Raw genomic sequence first — 17,643 nt, 5'->3', positions numbered from 1 at the left:
AATCAAAAAACAAAGTTTGGTCGATGGCCGCGCGAAAAAAAAAAGACGCCACTTTCCATACAAAATCTGGCATTGCCATTTATATTGGAACCGAAATTCAACGTCAATCTCATCAACCACAAATTAATATGAAAGGTCTAAAGAAAATTGATTGCTTTGTTTTCATCAAAAGAAAACCCGTAGTAGTGTGTTTGCACTTTGCTTTTACATAAATGATTTCGTTTCTTTGTTATATTTGTTTCATTCAAGACATAAGTATACTGTTAAGTGTATTAAAGCTTAAGCAGTAAAACAGTAAAGGTTATGCTGTATTTCAAATATGAGGTTATAACAATAAACCGCTTTTTAGTGACAAAAAATAATCTTCTTTTCACGACTACGACGGATATTGAATAGGCTCATGGGACAACATAATAACACCCTAATAGGGTTGCCAACATTAAAATTAATGTCTCCAAACTTCAAATTTTTCAGTAAAAAGTTTCCATTTTCCCTGAAAGTCACGTATCTTTAGCACAGAATCTTTACAAAGATATAACTATGTTTTTGCAAGTTATAAAGTTTAGAACATCGAATCTTTCAAAGTAAGAACTGTCTAGAATCTGAGCTCTAGATTATCTGACGCAAATATGCCGTTATTTAAACTGACATCAATTTAAAACCAATGTAAAACTACAGTAATTAATTATATAACTTAAACTAAAACTGAAAAACGGACGAGTGACAGCCCTTTGCCGTCAAGAAGACACTACAATTTTAATATAACACCACTTACACTTTCAGTAGATAAATCGGTGTAATAAATCAAGTTTATAGCGGGTGCCTTGTCATGGTGTCCATAAACTATTAATTTTATACATTTGCATAACGGATATGCTACGTAACAGGGTCTTATCTAAATATATTTTAAAGGTGACTGACTGACTGACTGGCATAGTGATTATCAACGCACAGCCCAAACCAATGGACGGATCGGGCTGAAAGGCATGCAGGTAGATGTTTTAAATACGAAACTCCACCCCTAAGGGGGTAAAACGGGATTCACGCGTACGAAGTCGAGGGCGGCCGCTAGTTTCAACATAATATAATAATCTACGTATAATAAGCGTTTTAGAAGTTTAGAACCTCAGGACTACCCAGATCAATCCTACAAAGTAATAAAAAAAACGTTCATTCCTTTTCCTTTTGTGTACGGTAAGATATAATGTTACTGGCAATTAAATTTCACTGCCATTAAGATAATTTCCTAAAAGGTACCTTTTCGCTTAAGATTTAACAAATTGCCAAGCTTTTGTAATGAAAATGTAGACATTCCCATGAGAGTGAGAGGAGAGTAATTACAGATTAAGTACGTAATTGAAAAGAAACTCATCAAACGAAAAAGTTAGTAGATTTGTGACGGTAATTAGTTAATGAAGCATGATAGGCCTTAAACCCCCGAGACCTTGAATCTGTCTAGAGACTCAGAATAATTAAGGCTGAGACACGCTAACTACAGATTTGTTTCTACTTAACCTTACAATTTGAAACGTTGCAAAAGCTTTATTGAAATCACAAGTTACTTACAATTTGAATTTAATTAAAAAGAATCCTCCGGTCTGAGTTTCAAAGGATTCCACTTCAGAATAAGTAAAACACTAAAGTATTGGTACTTGACATGCACCAATACTGAAGAGACTATACTACGATTAGACAATAACTACGATTTATCTTACAAATTAATGTTTGTTGGAATATGTGAAATGATTGATTTCTAATAAAATTTTGATTAATGCCCGTTTTCACCATCAATTCCTAATTTTTAAGTGACCCCTATGAAAACTAAATTCCTGTTAAGTGTTACCTTGTGAAGAGCTGCAGCCTTATCCTAGGACAAGTTTTCTAAAACTTAAATGGATAAGGCTAATTTGTAATGACAATGTAACATGTGTTTCATAATAAAATATTTGTATTTGTATTGTACCTTAAGGGTTGCTTAAAAATTAGGGATTGATGGTGAAAACGGGCATAAACCTCTTTCATATGTAATTTCATTGGTATGACCGTAGACTCCGCCTTTGTTTCTTTGCTACGGCCCCGCGGTGCTACGAAACACGTAGCAATGCATGTTTGTAATTCGTAGCATTTTTGCTACCGACTACGAGTACGCTACAGATTTGTTTTCGTAGACGTCTGCTACGAGTGGGCTGATGTAGTAGTTATTGTAGAAAACGTTAAAAATCTACGCTCTGCACATAATGCTTTCATAGTCGCTCCTTAAAATTACGAGGTATAACTCCTTGGTATTGTTTGCAAAAATTTACATTTTCAGATAGAAAATGAGTGATTTTTTTACTTTTATAGACGTCTTAACTGGAGTTTGAAAATTAAGGGACAAACTAAATGACGCTCTCTGTATAAGACTCGCTGGCTCAAAGCAATTAATCCAGCTTCTTTTTTTAATAAAATTCTGTGCTCTTCAGTATGTATTTAGTCCTAAACTACTGATAATCACTATTTAACATCATCACTTAAAACTTTTAGCTACAATGTTAGTTGAAATACGAGTTTAATTGAATTTCTAATCTAAATGTAATCAAGCTGCTAAAACATGTACCTACAACATGTGGTTTTTAATAATAGGATGAACATTTCAAAATAAAAACAATTTAAGCTTATTTCGAAATCAAATTCAAGTAGCTTCACTGTTCGAGGGTCAGTTACCTCGTGCACGATCGTGAAATCACTTTACTGTTTGACCAGTCAAATATTTCTTTAATCTTAGGTCAACGGACAAGGCTGTACGTGAGGTGAGCTTGCAAACTGAAGCTTTTGGAACAAAATGCTTTGAATATAATGGCAACGAATGTAAATAAAGGCCGTTACATGGGCCATGTGAGACAATAGGGCTATTACATCCCAAACTAGCAATAGGATAGGAATGGTATGAGTGCAAATCGCTGCTGGGAAAATTAATATTTTGTAAGGATCACAAACATGTTGTCTATTTTTAGTTGTTTTACATTCATGACTGAGACTGGAGTGTTAGGCAGATACTACATGTAAAGGATAATGATATACCTAGCTAGACTGACAATAGTGACTGAGTTTCTTGCGCTGCTTCTTCTCAGCACTGGTTCATTTATTGTCCCGAAACAGTGGCAGGGTTAATACTGGGACGTGTAAAAGTGTTTTTAAAAGCCTACTTACAAAAATAAATTAGTTTTATGAGTTTCATTAAAATTTAAAGGAAATTATTAAGTAACTATCTTGAACCGAAATCAATACTGGAGAACGCTTATGTTCCAAGCATTGTTTACAAACTTTGAACCACGGTAAACATCATCAAGGTTAATTATACTAACTGCTTCTTATTCAAACATCCCATTCATTAATCGGCTTAATTCGGTATTGCCGGTAAATTCCGAAATTCAAGCACTAGAGGAAAGTGGGTACACGTGTATTGAAATATCGATAAATCATTATTGTTCAAAGTTAATCGCCTTGTGTTTGCTAATATTATTTATTAGACATGTTGAATCAATTTATTATAGCCTGACCAGGAACATAAAAACCCTGGCATAGAGGCGCGTCAATTGCATTTGATAGTGCAACACTGAGTACAGTCGTACCTGTGTTAAATTAATAGGCTAACTTTATATATCAGGATTTAGGATTACGGGCTAATTTGATATTTTCATGAATTAACGAAAAAATATTATTATAGGTAACCTGGTTTAAATAAATTAAATGAAAATATCAATCGAGCTAGTAGGATTTATTTTATTATTCATCAATAATCAAATTCAGAACTTGAATATTCAACTGCAATGTCTGCTCATGAACGCTTCAAACTCGGTACTTCTTTCCCAATTCCATAAAATTCAACACTTAGAAAGTGACAAAAAACTTTCAAATAGGTAGTTGAAACAAACCACAGCTAATTTTCATAGTGGACTGTACTATACGATAAACATGTCAGTCAATTTGACACCCTTGTCGGAAAAATTATTCAATGAAAATATTGTCCGAACCCTTAGTATTTCTCTTCGACAAATACTTTAACACATTGTGAACCACTTTTCTTTCACGACTATAAAAAGATTTTAGCAATTTAATTCACAAAATCAATTGCGCACATTTAAAATAAAATTTGTTTACACTTTGACAGCAATAGACTGACATGCAAGGTGACATGCCAATGAAGTTTTCAGTTACTGTTGCCATTAAAAGAAATTAGTACCATTAGTTTTCCGCAACATGGCGAGGGTTTTTATGTTCCTGGTCAGGCTATAGATGGAATCGCACTGCTAAATACAGCTTGGCAACCATACAACCACCTGGTAAAAAACTTGAATTTTATTTAGTCCACGCCACGATAAATCTCATTCATATTTATATGAATGACTGGACATAAAAGTACGGTAAGTAGCTACGCCTTATGGCAGCGGTCGTAAAATAGAATTTTAATGACGATTTTTCATCTGAGATATTTTAGAAAGATTAGGCATTCTTGTTACAGATCGCTAAATGAATTAATCCATTATTGACCATCGCATAGTGACGCAGACGTAGTTATAGAGTAGGAACGCTAAATAAATAGATCGTTTGCCGCAATAGTCAGTGTTTCAATGACAGTCAAACTAGCTCTTGAAGGCAGCCCGATATGCCTAAGCTGTTGGCATACAGGGTGTTTTTGTAATCAGTATCCAATTATTTTTTATTATGCTCTATAGAACAGTTTAACAATACAACTTTATCTTAATTATTTTTAATCGTGGTACCTACTTTTCACAGAAAAAAAATATTGAAAATCATATCTTAATTTTTAAAGGTAAAGACTTATTTTTCCCGTACAATTATGTCTATTAGGCTTTGCAGTTAACTGTGTGTACGTATTTTTCTATGAACGAAGCAAATTATCGACGTGTGCCAATTTTGAAACCGCGAGCAACGGATGAAAATAATTAAATATGAAAGAAAATAATATATTGTTTTCTTTACGTAAATCGATAAAAGTCTGAGTAGCTCCTTAAAATTTGGATTACTGATAACAAAGTCACCTGTATAATGTCATTTCTGTAAACCTCACATTTACAACAATGACAATATTCCTATGTAATAAAATGTTATCATTATTTACCTGATCCCCCATCCCAGTGATGATAGGGGTGTTCCAGTAGGCAGCAAGCCGTGCTACAGGCTCGAGCGCGAACGCACACGCAGGGCCCACGAACGCGATGACGTCATCCTTGAAGTGCATGTCCGCTGCCAGCCCTGGAGCGATTGCGCCGGAGCATGACGGGTAGCTGAGGACAAAGACTGTTTTAGGCCTTGTACAGGAGGGCGAATTCACCGTTACGCGCGTTGGCGAGATACTAAAGCCTGGTCCGTGAGCACGTAGAATTTTGTCCAATGACCTCAAGCTACCCATCCTTATCGCTCGCGCGTAATTATGTTACTATCGCGCTCGCACACTCACTGCGGGCGCCCGTCGCACAGTCGCGACAGCAATATAATTACGCGCGAGCGATAAGGATGGGTAGCTTGGGGTCATTGGACAAAATTCTACGTGCTCACGGACCGGGCTTTAGCAGCCAATACATTGCATCCACAAGACACGCGCGAGTTGTAAATTCGCGTTTAAATCGCATCATACATACGCTCGTGTTCGCGCGAAGACATTCGCGGCGAATTCGCCCTCCTGGAAAAGGCCTTAGCGTGTCAGGTCTTAAATTAAAAAAATATATTTTGAAATGTATCTTATATGTATGCAAAACTCCTAATAACTATGCTTGAGGTGTATGTCTGATCACGACCACGGTTCATAGATTAGCCATAGGATATCGCCATAGTCATAGTTGTTGAAATGATACACTGCTTGACAAAGGCTGTTCTATGTTAAAAAAAATAGCGTAAAATCACCGATTAAAACTCTATATTTACAGGAATATATCATTTGGATTCAAATAAACAAATATTAATTAACAGAAACGCTACTACAATCTCAGTTTTAGTTATGTAACCAAAAAACATTGTTATTTTAGTCTTTTACATTAACTAACTAATAATAACATTACACGTGCGTACAACGCTAGTTTAAAATTACATTTCCATACAAAACTTAACTTTAAACTAATTTTAACAATGGCGGACCTAAGGGGAAATTTTAAACTTTGAACTAAAAATAACATCTGAATATAACACATACCAATCATCCCTATTATAAATGGTTCAATTTGCCTATCACAATATAAACTGCGAACCGACATAATATTATTAAGTAACTTGTTCTAAGCCGTAATCTCCAACATACCTGATTTATTATGAGGCATATTCCGGGGAATAATATTCGAACAAGCCACGTGTATCGCTTATTTGTGTGGCGCATACAGATCACAGCACATCAACTAATACACTGTAGCGTCTTATTTAGTTGGAATATATGCTATTTTGCAACGTAAAGGTGTATGGTTTGATACAAGGTATGTAAGGCAGGTTGGCATAACTTAACATTGAACTCAGATGGTAACTCGATTTCATTATAACCCCCGAATGCCCCGAAATGAAAGACAAACTTTTGTATTTATTTCTTTGTATCATTTCTCTATGATAAACCATTCTGTTTGACAGACTCCGAGTTATTTTTACATTACAGTTTGGAATGAGTTTGGGAGACCTGAAATATTCCTGAAAGGAATTCCTCTAGTTTCAACTTCGAAGTCTAAATTCCTTAAGTTTTTGATAACCTTTTCCTTTGTTCCCAAGAATTTTATAAGAATCTTTACCTATTGATTTAAAACGACTACACCTTTCCTTATCAAAATCTATTCTTCAAAAATACGAGTAATTACTCGTATTTTATGTCCTATTAATACAGGTTGCCTCTTGCAGAAGAATTAATTACTTCTTTCTTTCGATGAACAAAAACTTATCAGGTGCTGAATCTTTAATTAAGATAACTTTTTCCATTATATCTTTGATAGCTATCGTTGAGAGACTTTATAGACAGATTGTGTTCAGGTTCAGTTGGTAATAGGAATGGCTGTAAAATGTCTACACTTTGAATATTATAAATAGATGAGGCGCTCTGAAATGGATACGCACAGTATTTCAGAAATGACAGATGATATTTTAGTAAGTCCATACTACTCTAAACGTTATTTAAACTTGTGTGTAGAGATCGTACTTGCCTACTACTACGTACGTGCCTTGAATAATAATAAAATAGAGTATCATTACATTAGGACGCCAGCTCGTAAAACCCCAAAACTATGAAAATATAAAAAGAAACATTTGGGAAAAGCTATCGTCATCCTGCCATCAATGTTCACCTACACCTATTATGAAATACAACAGGCATTTCCTTCAGACTTCATTTAGGATTGTATACTCTGTCGAACCAACTCAGTTCCTGCATGCTCTATCAAATTAATCCCAAATCTCGAAAGCTATTTCATAGCCATGATTAATTTTAGATATAAGCGATATACCCATATCAAAATTGTACGTTATTGGTTCAGCATGATATTTTATTATTAAATAACTTGAGGGCTAAATTGCTTTAGCGAGCAATTTTGTTCACAATAAACTCGTATGCTATGTTATTTTTCCTTTATCTAATAGACAATGTAATGTCTAGAATTTTCCAATTCTCTGAAGAACTACAATTTATAGGCACTAGTCCTTTGTATTTTATGATTAGATTTATTAATCAAGTTCCATCGTATCATTTTATCGCTAATAGAATTTCGTATCCATCAATCAATCGCTTTATAATTTCTTGAAATTCCTAAATCGAATTTTGCCTAATGAAAGTATGAAGTTACAATCTGGGAGCAGCATCTCCCACCCAACCGGAAGGTACTTCTAAGAACCCTCACTCAGGGCCGGACCGTGAGTTTAAGGGGCCCTGGACCAATACTACTTAGGGGCCCACCTGTTACACTCTTTCGTAATTATTATTTTTATTTAATATTACATATAGAGGTCCAAAGCAAAGGGGTCGATACACTGTACACTAAGGAACCACATACAAAAATTGAAAAAAAAAACAGGTTGTTCAAAAACATTTTTTTTAAATTGGTACCTTGTGTTACAAATTTGATTACATTTATGTATTAACTAAGTATTCCAATAATTTTTTTAACAAACTGAATTTTAATAAACAAGTTTGTTTCGAAGTTTTATACTCACTACCTACTAGCAAATCGGTTGACTTTACCTTTACTTTTTGAACAACATTTAACATATTTTTTTAAATACTGATATATAAATTCACACACAGTGAATTATATAAATAAATAAATAAACATGGTACCTCAGTGTACAGTGTATCGACCCTTTTGCTTTGGACCTCTATTTACGCTGCACCTTATTTATTTAGCCATTACATCTTTAATTTAAATAGTGTCTTAAATCCTCTTGAGGTTTGTCCAGACACATTGAAATAAAAAATATCGTCTATTTGACTTAGACTTAGCTGGGGGCCCCTTGAATGCATGGGGCCCTGGGCTGAAGCCCAAAAAGCCATTTTATGGTAAATTCGGCCCTGCCTTCGCTATTTGATTACTTGTCAAACTATGACAGTCCTTTCTCGAAAATGAAATTGAAGAGCCATTATGAACATCTAAGTTAATATTTACAAAACCGATTGTTAAGGAAACTTTGATTTTGATAAATAAGTTTAAAATGAATGTTTCGTACGATTCAGCCAAATTACGCCCACGACTAAAGCACGAAAAAGGCCTCAACTAAATATTTCCACAACGACCGAGATTTTTCTTAAAGAACCTAACTGGAAATACTGAAGATTTTACTTTATTTTCTGTCTTCAGTTATTTAGACAACTGCTGAATATCATTATTTATTCAACAAACTGCCTACCTGCTACAGAAAGGATGTACGTAAGAATTTGAACTACTTCAAAGTCCTTTGCCGAAAATAGTTAATAACTTTATTACGTAAGAAGGTCGGGTTAGAGACTATAGCCTTTTCTCGCGACCCTGTCCGTGGACGTTTCAGTTTCTTTGCTACGTATTTAAATTATAATTTACGTAAATGTATGCCATCTACGAAATTAAATTAAACAAACCAGTGCAAGATCACTTAAAAAAGACAATGCCAGAAATTGGCGTCTTTTTTTTTTGAAATTGCAACAAAATGGTGACATTGTATGTGTGAACAAACAATACCACCCATTAAAGGCTCCAGACATCAGTATGCAGCAGAATCAGCGCAATAAAAAAATAGCGCAATATTTTGTTGCAATTTCTTACAAAACTTGCGCGCAAAAAGCAAATCTAGTATGAAAATCATCAAACTTCTAATGCTCGTAACTCAGTTCCGACTGAGTTTAGAGGTATACATGCCATAGTAAGTTTGATTTATTACACTATTTTGTAATCAAAAAACAAAGTTTGGTCGATGGCCGCGCGAAAAAAAAAAGACGCCACCTTCCATACAAAATCTGGCATTGCCATTTCTCAAATACTTACAATGTGTCTTATTAATCAAACAATTAGCGTATTAAAAATCTCAATAGGTACACATCATTGTTGGGGAAAGGTCTTATAATCATACTTTTCTTCTCACTTTCCATTGCCTAATCCTGAAACATCACAAAAACACAACATCGGCAAAAAATGACTTTTAGTAAAAAAATGTTTACCTTCCCTGCACCTTCTGGAGCTGAACCCCATGATGCGCTAGGAACCGATCGTTCACCTTGTCGAGAGCGAGGTCGACCGCCGGCCCGCACCGCTCCAAATCAAAAGGCGAGTCCAATCTTGAAGCCATCAGCACTCCCACTTTATACACCGTGTGCCCCACAGACCCCTGCAGCACCGGTATCACCAGCCACCACCACGACGCAACCAGAAAATTCATTTTCAAACGCGCGGGAAACCGTCACTTGTTTTTCACAGATAAAATATGCGTAGAGCGCAGAATGTGTTTCTTTTCCATGAACCAAACTTTTTGATTAGTTCTTATTTTTTATTTAAATCCAGCCAGTGTTTTTGTGATTCAAATTAAATCAATGAAAATTCGTAAAATGTGTAACATAGCAGCATAGCATGACCATTTTTGCATGGTAGGTACCTAGGTATTTTTTTTTCTTTTAAATATTCACATTGAAAAATCTAAAAATAAAAAGAATTAAAATCAGTTTTCAGATGATCACGATTGCGTAGATTCGCGCCCAAAATCCCGAGAGCATCAAGCGTCCGCCCGGGCCCGCGTCGACGGAACACTAGCTGGCTGACACTGAAACCTGAAAAGTCGCCGTTTCAGAGATACGGCGCAACAGGTTCAGCTATAAGTACCTATTTATTTACAACGTGTCCAATTTCTTTCAAAGTTCATAACTACGATTTAACTACGGTTACTTATTTTACGTAATAACTTCAAAACAAGGAAATATCACTGTATTTTCAGCGCTATACCCCACCAAGCACTAGTAATTTATTCCTACTTGTTTTCTTTTTTTTCCTGATGTAATAAATTAATATAGAGGTTCACCACTCATTGATATTGCAAATGATTGATTTTTATAATGTATCCAATCGACAACACTGAGTTGATCACACTTTTTTAATTTAATACAATAAAATGTATTTTAATTCTCGTCGATTAACTCTACCTTTTTACGAGTAGGCATATCAAATGACCTAATGGTTATCTAACTTAAAACAGTAAACAAATAATTTTAGCAAGATTTTTACACAAAATAAGCATTCACATTTAGGGTAGATACAAAAGCACTCTTCACCCCATCAAGTACTTTACGACCAATTAATATTAACGTTACGGGTGACGCGAGGATCTTGCGAACTTTATGTTCGCACATTTTGTGCACAAACCATTACGAATAACGGCTCGTGTAATGCTCGCCGAATCCGTTAACGTTTTTATTGGTCATTTGGTCATCGCCATCGGTTGATGTTAGAGTGACTATGGATTAAATATTATCTCTTATCGATAAAAAACAACATTTATGCTTATTAAAAAGAATAAGTTTTAATTTTTTTTAGTTGTCTTTGCGGTCCAGTGCATAAAATTGGACATTACAAAAGCTAGGTCCTCTAAGTTTAAAGCGATCATTTTTCAACTCCATCTATACCCCTCCATGACCTCCCAATGTACTTCCATCTTCCATATTTATAACTACTTAATGTGACCTAGTAAAGCTAAATAACAAACAGAATGAAGTTAAAAATAGCGTCGCATGTTTTTCTAAGAATTCTAGGTAAAAATAACACAGAGTTAACGATATCCCACCAAGTTTTACCTAATTATAATTTATTTGTGAACAACATGTGTGCCGAAAACATTAATTTTATTGACACTGGTTTAGTAGTTTAGTTTATGAGATGCCTCATAAAACTACACAGCTTCTTTTATCATTCCGTAAAATTCAAATATTTTTTTCCAACCTTTTACAATAAAAAGGCTTTTTACCTTTCATTTTGTCTCTGAAGTGACGATACTTCAGACCTATCATCAAGATAAGGGCATGTCTACACTAATAAGTGTCTGTTTCTAGTCCTATATAGGATGTGTTTTATAAAAGCTCTTTATATTGGTTCCAGCTCGTAGCACAGATTATAACATGCATAAAGCCCCTAAAATTGGCACAGAAAACAACACGAGAGCTAGATGGTATCCTTTTACAACGAAAAAACAGTAAACATGTTCACCCATAATTAAAAGGCTTGTTCGCTTGAAGTGGACTCCCAGGCTCACAAAATGGCGGAAGATGTTTACGATCAAGTCAGAACGCTATCAGAATTTACGGCGCGTGAAGTGTTGGCGAGCTATTGACATGTTGACACTTGACCCGTCCGGGCGAGTTATAAATTCTTACATTTCACTTGTATGTCTAATAAAATGCGCGCTTTGGCGGATTGAGGATAGGGTTACCACTCAAGATTTGTCCTGAGATTTTTGGACTGTTCTCAGGGTCAGAATTGCGGTAGGATTTTGTAAACCTCAGGATTTTTAGAATTTATAATGAAATAGGTACAGTACATTTTAAGGATTTCTATAATATAAAGTTAAACAAATAAAAAAAAGTCTTCCTAACTTGAGTAATTGGACAATTAAAATTAACGCATTTATCCAAGTGGCTATAAGCGAGCATTTTTACCCTGAAATCCTCAGTATAAAAACAATACTAATGTGACTTTAATTTTTCAGTACGTTTTATAGAAACTTCTTGAACTGCAATAAAATCATGATTTTTCAATGAAAATCTTGCATAATGCATTTTCTCCGGAATTTTTTTTCATCTGGTAACCCTAATTGAGGATTATTTTTTAGGTCACGATCTTGCTTTTCATCTCGATCTTGATTCCTTGAAATATGCCCAAAAGTCACTGTTTAATGTGTTTTCTCATAGTTCTTTACAATCTCTAAGAAAGAGTCGAACTTGTGTTTGGTTCCCAAAAGAACAGTGTTCTGCAGATAGTTCTGCTCTCATAGCGATCGATATTAGCTATACGGGAAAAAAGTAAATAAAACAGCCGAATTCGAAACATGACATTTATTCAACAAAATCTCTACACACTGCTTACATTTTCTGCATAAAATATAGTTATTACAAATATGAAAAGGTACGATTTGGTGTTATAAATTATTACACATAACAAAACAGGTATATGTTTATAAATATATTGACCAAACGCAAAAATTTACAACAATCTTCAATAAAATTTTGTACATAAAAACGCTCTATATTGTTTTAAAATGTATTTATTGTTCAAATCGCCTACGTAGGGTAATATCTTCTTATTAACCCCTATTCTATGGAATATAAACATTAAAATATTATAAATACATTTCGTAAGCGTCAATTTCGAATATGTACCGACTACGGGCTCTGAACAACTAGGTACCTAATAAGTGCGCTAAACTTTACTTGGAATATATTAATTTCAAAATAAGTTCCATCCGTTAAGATCGTTAAAACATTTGTTAATACAAAGCCTAAATACTCTAATGTAATACAAATGAACAACAATCTATCTCCAACTAGTCTACTGAACGCTACGCGGGCTAAGATGCTAACGGTACCTTATCTACTGACACTGCTCCTTTTTCATCTATATGAACATGAAAGAGAAGACACGAGGTGCCCGTACCATCTCTCAGCCGTCTCACTATGCAACTTAGGCCTTTTATCTATAACTTGGTCACAGAACTCATATCAACTCATTCCTAATAAACAACGAGGATTGGTTCCGAATAACACTAATACTAGGTACACACAATGTTATCGATATAACGCTTCGACATCACTAGCAAAAACGAAACGATAACGGGAAATGTAAACTTACATCGTGATAAACTTATTGTCAATCTTACAACACTAATAAATACGGTAGTTAATACGATGGCCACTAGATAGTATGTTTTATAAAATGGACGCTAAGCACGTGTTAACAAATAAATATTAAATGACGCACAAAATATAGAAACAGTGATTTTGGAAATTAACAAAAAAACAAAGACGATTGAGTGATAATACAATACAGTAGGAAGAATTATGGTGTCAAAAGCCCAAAGGTGTTAGTGTCAGACTGCCGATTCGAGAAGTCCGCTGTCCGCTGGACTATTGTGGTGATCCCACTCCTAACACAAGCATGTATTTTGCTTAGCTGGAGGGGTTAACGGGAACATTATGTGCAATAATAAATATTACTAAGATTTTTTACAAAAAAAGAAGTACGACTTAAGCGCCAATATTTATAAAACACATTTTTCGGTATCCTACTTACAAGATGAATTAGACCCTAAGTAAAAATAGTAACTATGAGAGAGAATGCTAAGATATTTACCGTTTCGCTTTTCTAGTCGGACCCACATCAGGTTAATATTAAGACAAACATCTACTAATCTATACGAAATAATGACTAGATTTTAGAACCTATTGGTGACACGTTTGTTTTAGTAAATTAGTCAAATCTGTTACAATCACGCAGTATTATGGACACTTTTATATCTGACTGTCAGAAATACAGTTTCATGTGTTGAAATCTATCATTAAATGACGGAGATATAAAAGTCTCTATTGCTCAAATGCAATAACATCTTTTAGTACTTAATGCAGTTATCAATAAGGTCCAAATTATATTATTGATTGTTGTTAGGTATGATGTAGGCGTTAAACGCCACGCGGCAAAGCTCAGGTTCCTTAAAAATACTTCAAAAGGATCAAATACCCTAGTTTGACACTGACTCGTGCGCTGGGCGACTGCTGTTGACATACGCCCAGCTGCTGTAATAATGTCGCGGGGAAGTGTCTCATCTTTATTGCAAAATGTCGCGGTGTCCCAAAAATTCATGGATGCCCTCTAGACAAAGTTACAAACATGGAAATTGTAATTCCGAAATCGCTTCGCTCCAGCATTTTTGTATGTACCTAGTTCTAGTTACTTCGCTCTGTGAAGCGATTTCGAAATTAAAATAGTCACGAATGTTACTTTGACAAATCCCTTCAGTATTTTTGCTGAAATTGGCGCAAACGCCAATAACTGAAAAATTTGCTGAAATTGGCGCAAACGCCAATAACTGAAAAATTTAGTTTGCTCAAATTTCAATATCAAGACCAATTACAGAATTGAATAATTTCTGAATGTAGCCTTATACTTATTAGAGACTCATTTCATAATAAGGGCCTTAATCGCGACGTGTTTATGGAATGTATGTCCACGAACAAGACGAGACACTCGCCCGCAATCAGTAAACGAACGACCACTCGTACTCTACATTAAAAATTTGTGCGTATCGACCTAACATTATACACGTCACACCTCACCCCACGACACTAAGGTACCAATACATACACCGATTAATACACTTCCATATAAATATACTTCTTTACTCTATATACTTATTGCTGTATCTGTCACACAGATTAAACGAGGAGCTCGATATATCTCACTTACATTACTTAATTGTACTTCAAGGTTAATAACGCCGTTACAAATAAACACCAAACTCGAACGCAACGATAACTTATTGGAATTACACTTTGGTTAACGAATCGCGAATGTATGGCTTTATTATACACCTACATGGAATCTCTACAAGGTCCTCTATACGTGATCCACCGAACGGTTACATGACACTATAATACTATATAATCTAGACTGTGTATAATATGCTAAAGATTTAAACTCTAAATTAAACAATAATCAATGGCTCAACATATAGCGTAATTCGATTTAAACATCTCTATAGTTATTTATTGCTTTTACGGGTTCCATGTCGCGGAAGACACAAGCTTCAAGCCGCTCGAGGCGTGCACTCTAGCGTAAACACATCCTGTAACTACATCTTGTACTCCAGTAAAATTACATAAAAAATATACATAGTAATGGATATCTCACAACGTGTGGCATCACAATAATAATATAATGTATAATCATCATTTATCTGTATAATCAATATACAATAAAATTCTGCACAATTTGGCCCAGTGAAGGGATGGTTTTCATCAACTCTCCGCAGAGATTGGGTGTATAATTACATTATTTTAATAATAAATACATCTCTGTATGAAATATCAGTTCAGGATTTTAAGTACATAAAATTGGATAAATTCAATTAATAAACATTAAAATTATGAACTAATCAATAAAATAATTTAACATGGATCATAACAGTATCATAAAATCTTGGTACAAACAAAAACCAGTTTCATAAACGATACAGACTAGCTAACTAACAGGTTTAAAGATGAAATACTAAGCTAAACTAGTAACAAATACTTATTTAACGGGGTATACTAAGACGTAGAGGACCAAGGTTCAATATTAAAATAATAAGGTGGTTGTTAAATGCACGAAAAAAGCGAGGTTAACTTATTTTGCAAGTTTAGGCAGGGCTTTCTCAGTCCTCAGTACCACGCGCTTTCTTAAATCAGGATACCAAATCTAAGACACGCGTATAAAGTCCGGTCCGTGAGCACGTAGAATTTTGTACAATGACCCCTAGCTACCCATCCTTATCGCTCGCGCGTAATTATATTGCTCTCGCGACTGTACGACTGGCGCCCGCAGTGAGTGTGCGAGCGCGATAGCAACATAATTATATGTTGGTCTATAGGGTTGTATGGTCATTGGACAAAATTCTACGTGCTCACGGACCAGACTATAGCATGGGACTACAAAGTTGTTTGTCACAACTTGACTGCATGTCTCCACTTGCAAATCTTACATCATAGTACTATTATTCTCACCTAGCACAATACGAAATCCACATCTCAATAATACGAACACATTTGGAAAAACATGGACACAAGTAAATAGACAATTAAAAACATCAACGTGAGGTAGACAGGGGAAGGACATAAGGACGATCTTGAACGAACACCCGAACGTATCGAAATCTCACTAGTACATGTTAGGAACACATATTTTGGCTTTCAGGTCAAGATATCACGTTTATCTCAAAATATATGGAATCTGTCGAACATTTAAAAGTAATCGGCATCGAATCGCAGCGCCTGTTTAGATCCATCAGCGACTAAAGTTCTCCATATTTCCGAATCCGAAGCATCGTCGCACGGTCCTTAATCCTTTGTACTAAAAATGAAATCTCACTTACAAATCGAGTCGCCTTCGTGGTGGCTCAAGGTTCCGGGTTCCTGTGGCAGATGAGGGACAGCTTGGGCTCCGGCGCCGTGGCCCAGGGCGCCGGCGCCGCCTCGCGCTAGGGCTCCGGCCGGCGCCGGCGCCGGAACACCAGCGCGAAGATGCTGCGCAGGCGCCGCCAGCGCCGCCGCCCGCCGCCCGTCGAGATGCCCGTGCCCATTATCGACGACTGGAACAACGGGACCACGAGGTGAGAGGCGATTTTAAAACGACTGTTAAACTTACATTACTAATCTTGTGTATAAGAGACATAGTCACACAGGAGAATTAAGACAGGCAACTCCATTCCTTTTGCAGTTTGCATAGTAAACGAGTAATGGGCGGAGTGCATACAGGTCATTCGATCTTTTCACCCGACTGCGCCAGAAATTTCATAGAAAAATTGTTCTTTCAGTTAATTAAAATTAAATTGAAGGTTGATATTATGATACATGACAATTTTTAGAAGGAATCATCGGGTTATCTCAAACCTTATGCGGGTTATTTTTAAACATATTTTTGTAATAATTTCTTCTGTAACTTCCGAGTGCTGCCTATTCAGAAAACTATACATATACCCTGTGGGAAATGGTCTTATTAATAATATAAATAATAAATAATAAATCTTTATTTCATTACCAGCGGAATTGCTTATAATTAATAATGATCGATGCCTCCTTTTAAGCTTAAAGAAGCCTTTGCCAGGAGACATCGCTCTTCCTTGGAATATTATGTGTGCGTAAATACAATTCAATAGGTACTTGTACAAAAATAAAAGTAAGCACTAATACTACATAATATCAACTAGGTATAACTAAGTAACATATCTGTAGTAACAAAGTAAGGGGGATGGCGCGCGCGGAGTGATTGAGTGTATGTGTAAGTGAGTGTATGCGTGGGTGTGTGTGTGTGTGTGTGTGTGTGTGTGTGTGTGTGTGTGTGTGTGTGTGTGTGTGTGTGTGTCTAATTATTCTAAGTCTAATTCAATATTTAGAGATATGCCAAAAAATCTAAGCTGAGAAGTGAG

At 35.5% G+C, this 17,643-nt stretch overlaps 1 protein-coding gene across 1 annotated transcript in view; it reads right to left on the bottom strand.

Annotated features, from left to right (window-relative positions):
- The window catches only part of LOC114357302 (atrial natriuretic peptide receptor 1), a 46,001-nt gene extending 36,134 nt beyond the window's left edge, over positions 1-9,867 (bottom strand). The window contains exons 1-2 of the mRNA XM_028310847.1: positions 9,650-9,867; positions 5,123-5,288 (exon numbers count right to left, since the gene is read on the bottom strand). Of these exons, the coding sequence (XP_028166648.1) occupies positions 5,123-5,288; positions 9,650-9,867 (384 nt within the window). The remainder of the gene's footprint in view (positions 1-5,122; positions 5,289-9,649) is intronic.
- Between the last annotated feature and the right edge of the window lie 7,776 nt (positions 9,868-17,643).

Source organism: Ostrinia furnacalis, unplaced genomic scaffold (genome assembly GCF_004193835.3).
Source record: "Ostrinia furnacalis isolate ACB-3 unplaced genomic scaffold, ASM419383v2 OfSCF3127, whole genome shotgun sequence".
Taxonomy (NCBI): domain Eukaryota; kingdom Metazoa; phylum Arthropoda; class Insecta; order Lepidoptera; family Crambidae; genus Ostrinia; species Ostrinia furnacalis.
Note: the sequence above shows the minus strand (reverse complement) of the source record. Positions and strands in the feature narration are given on the sequence as shown.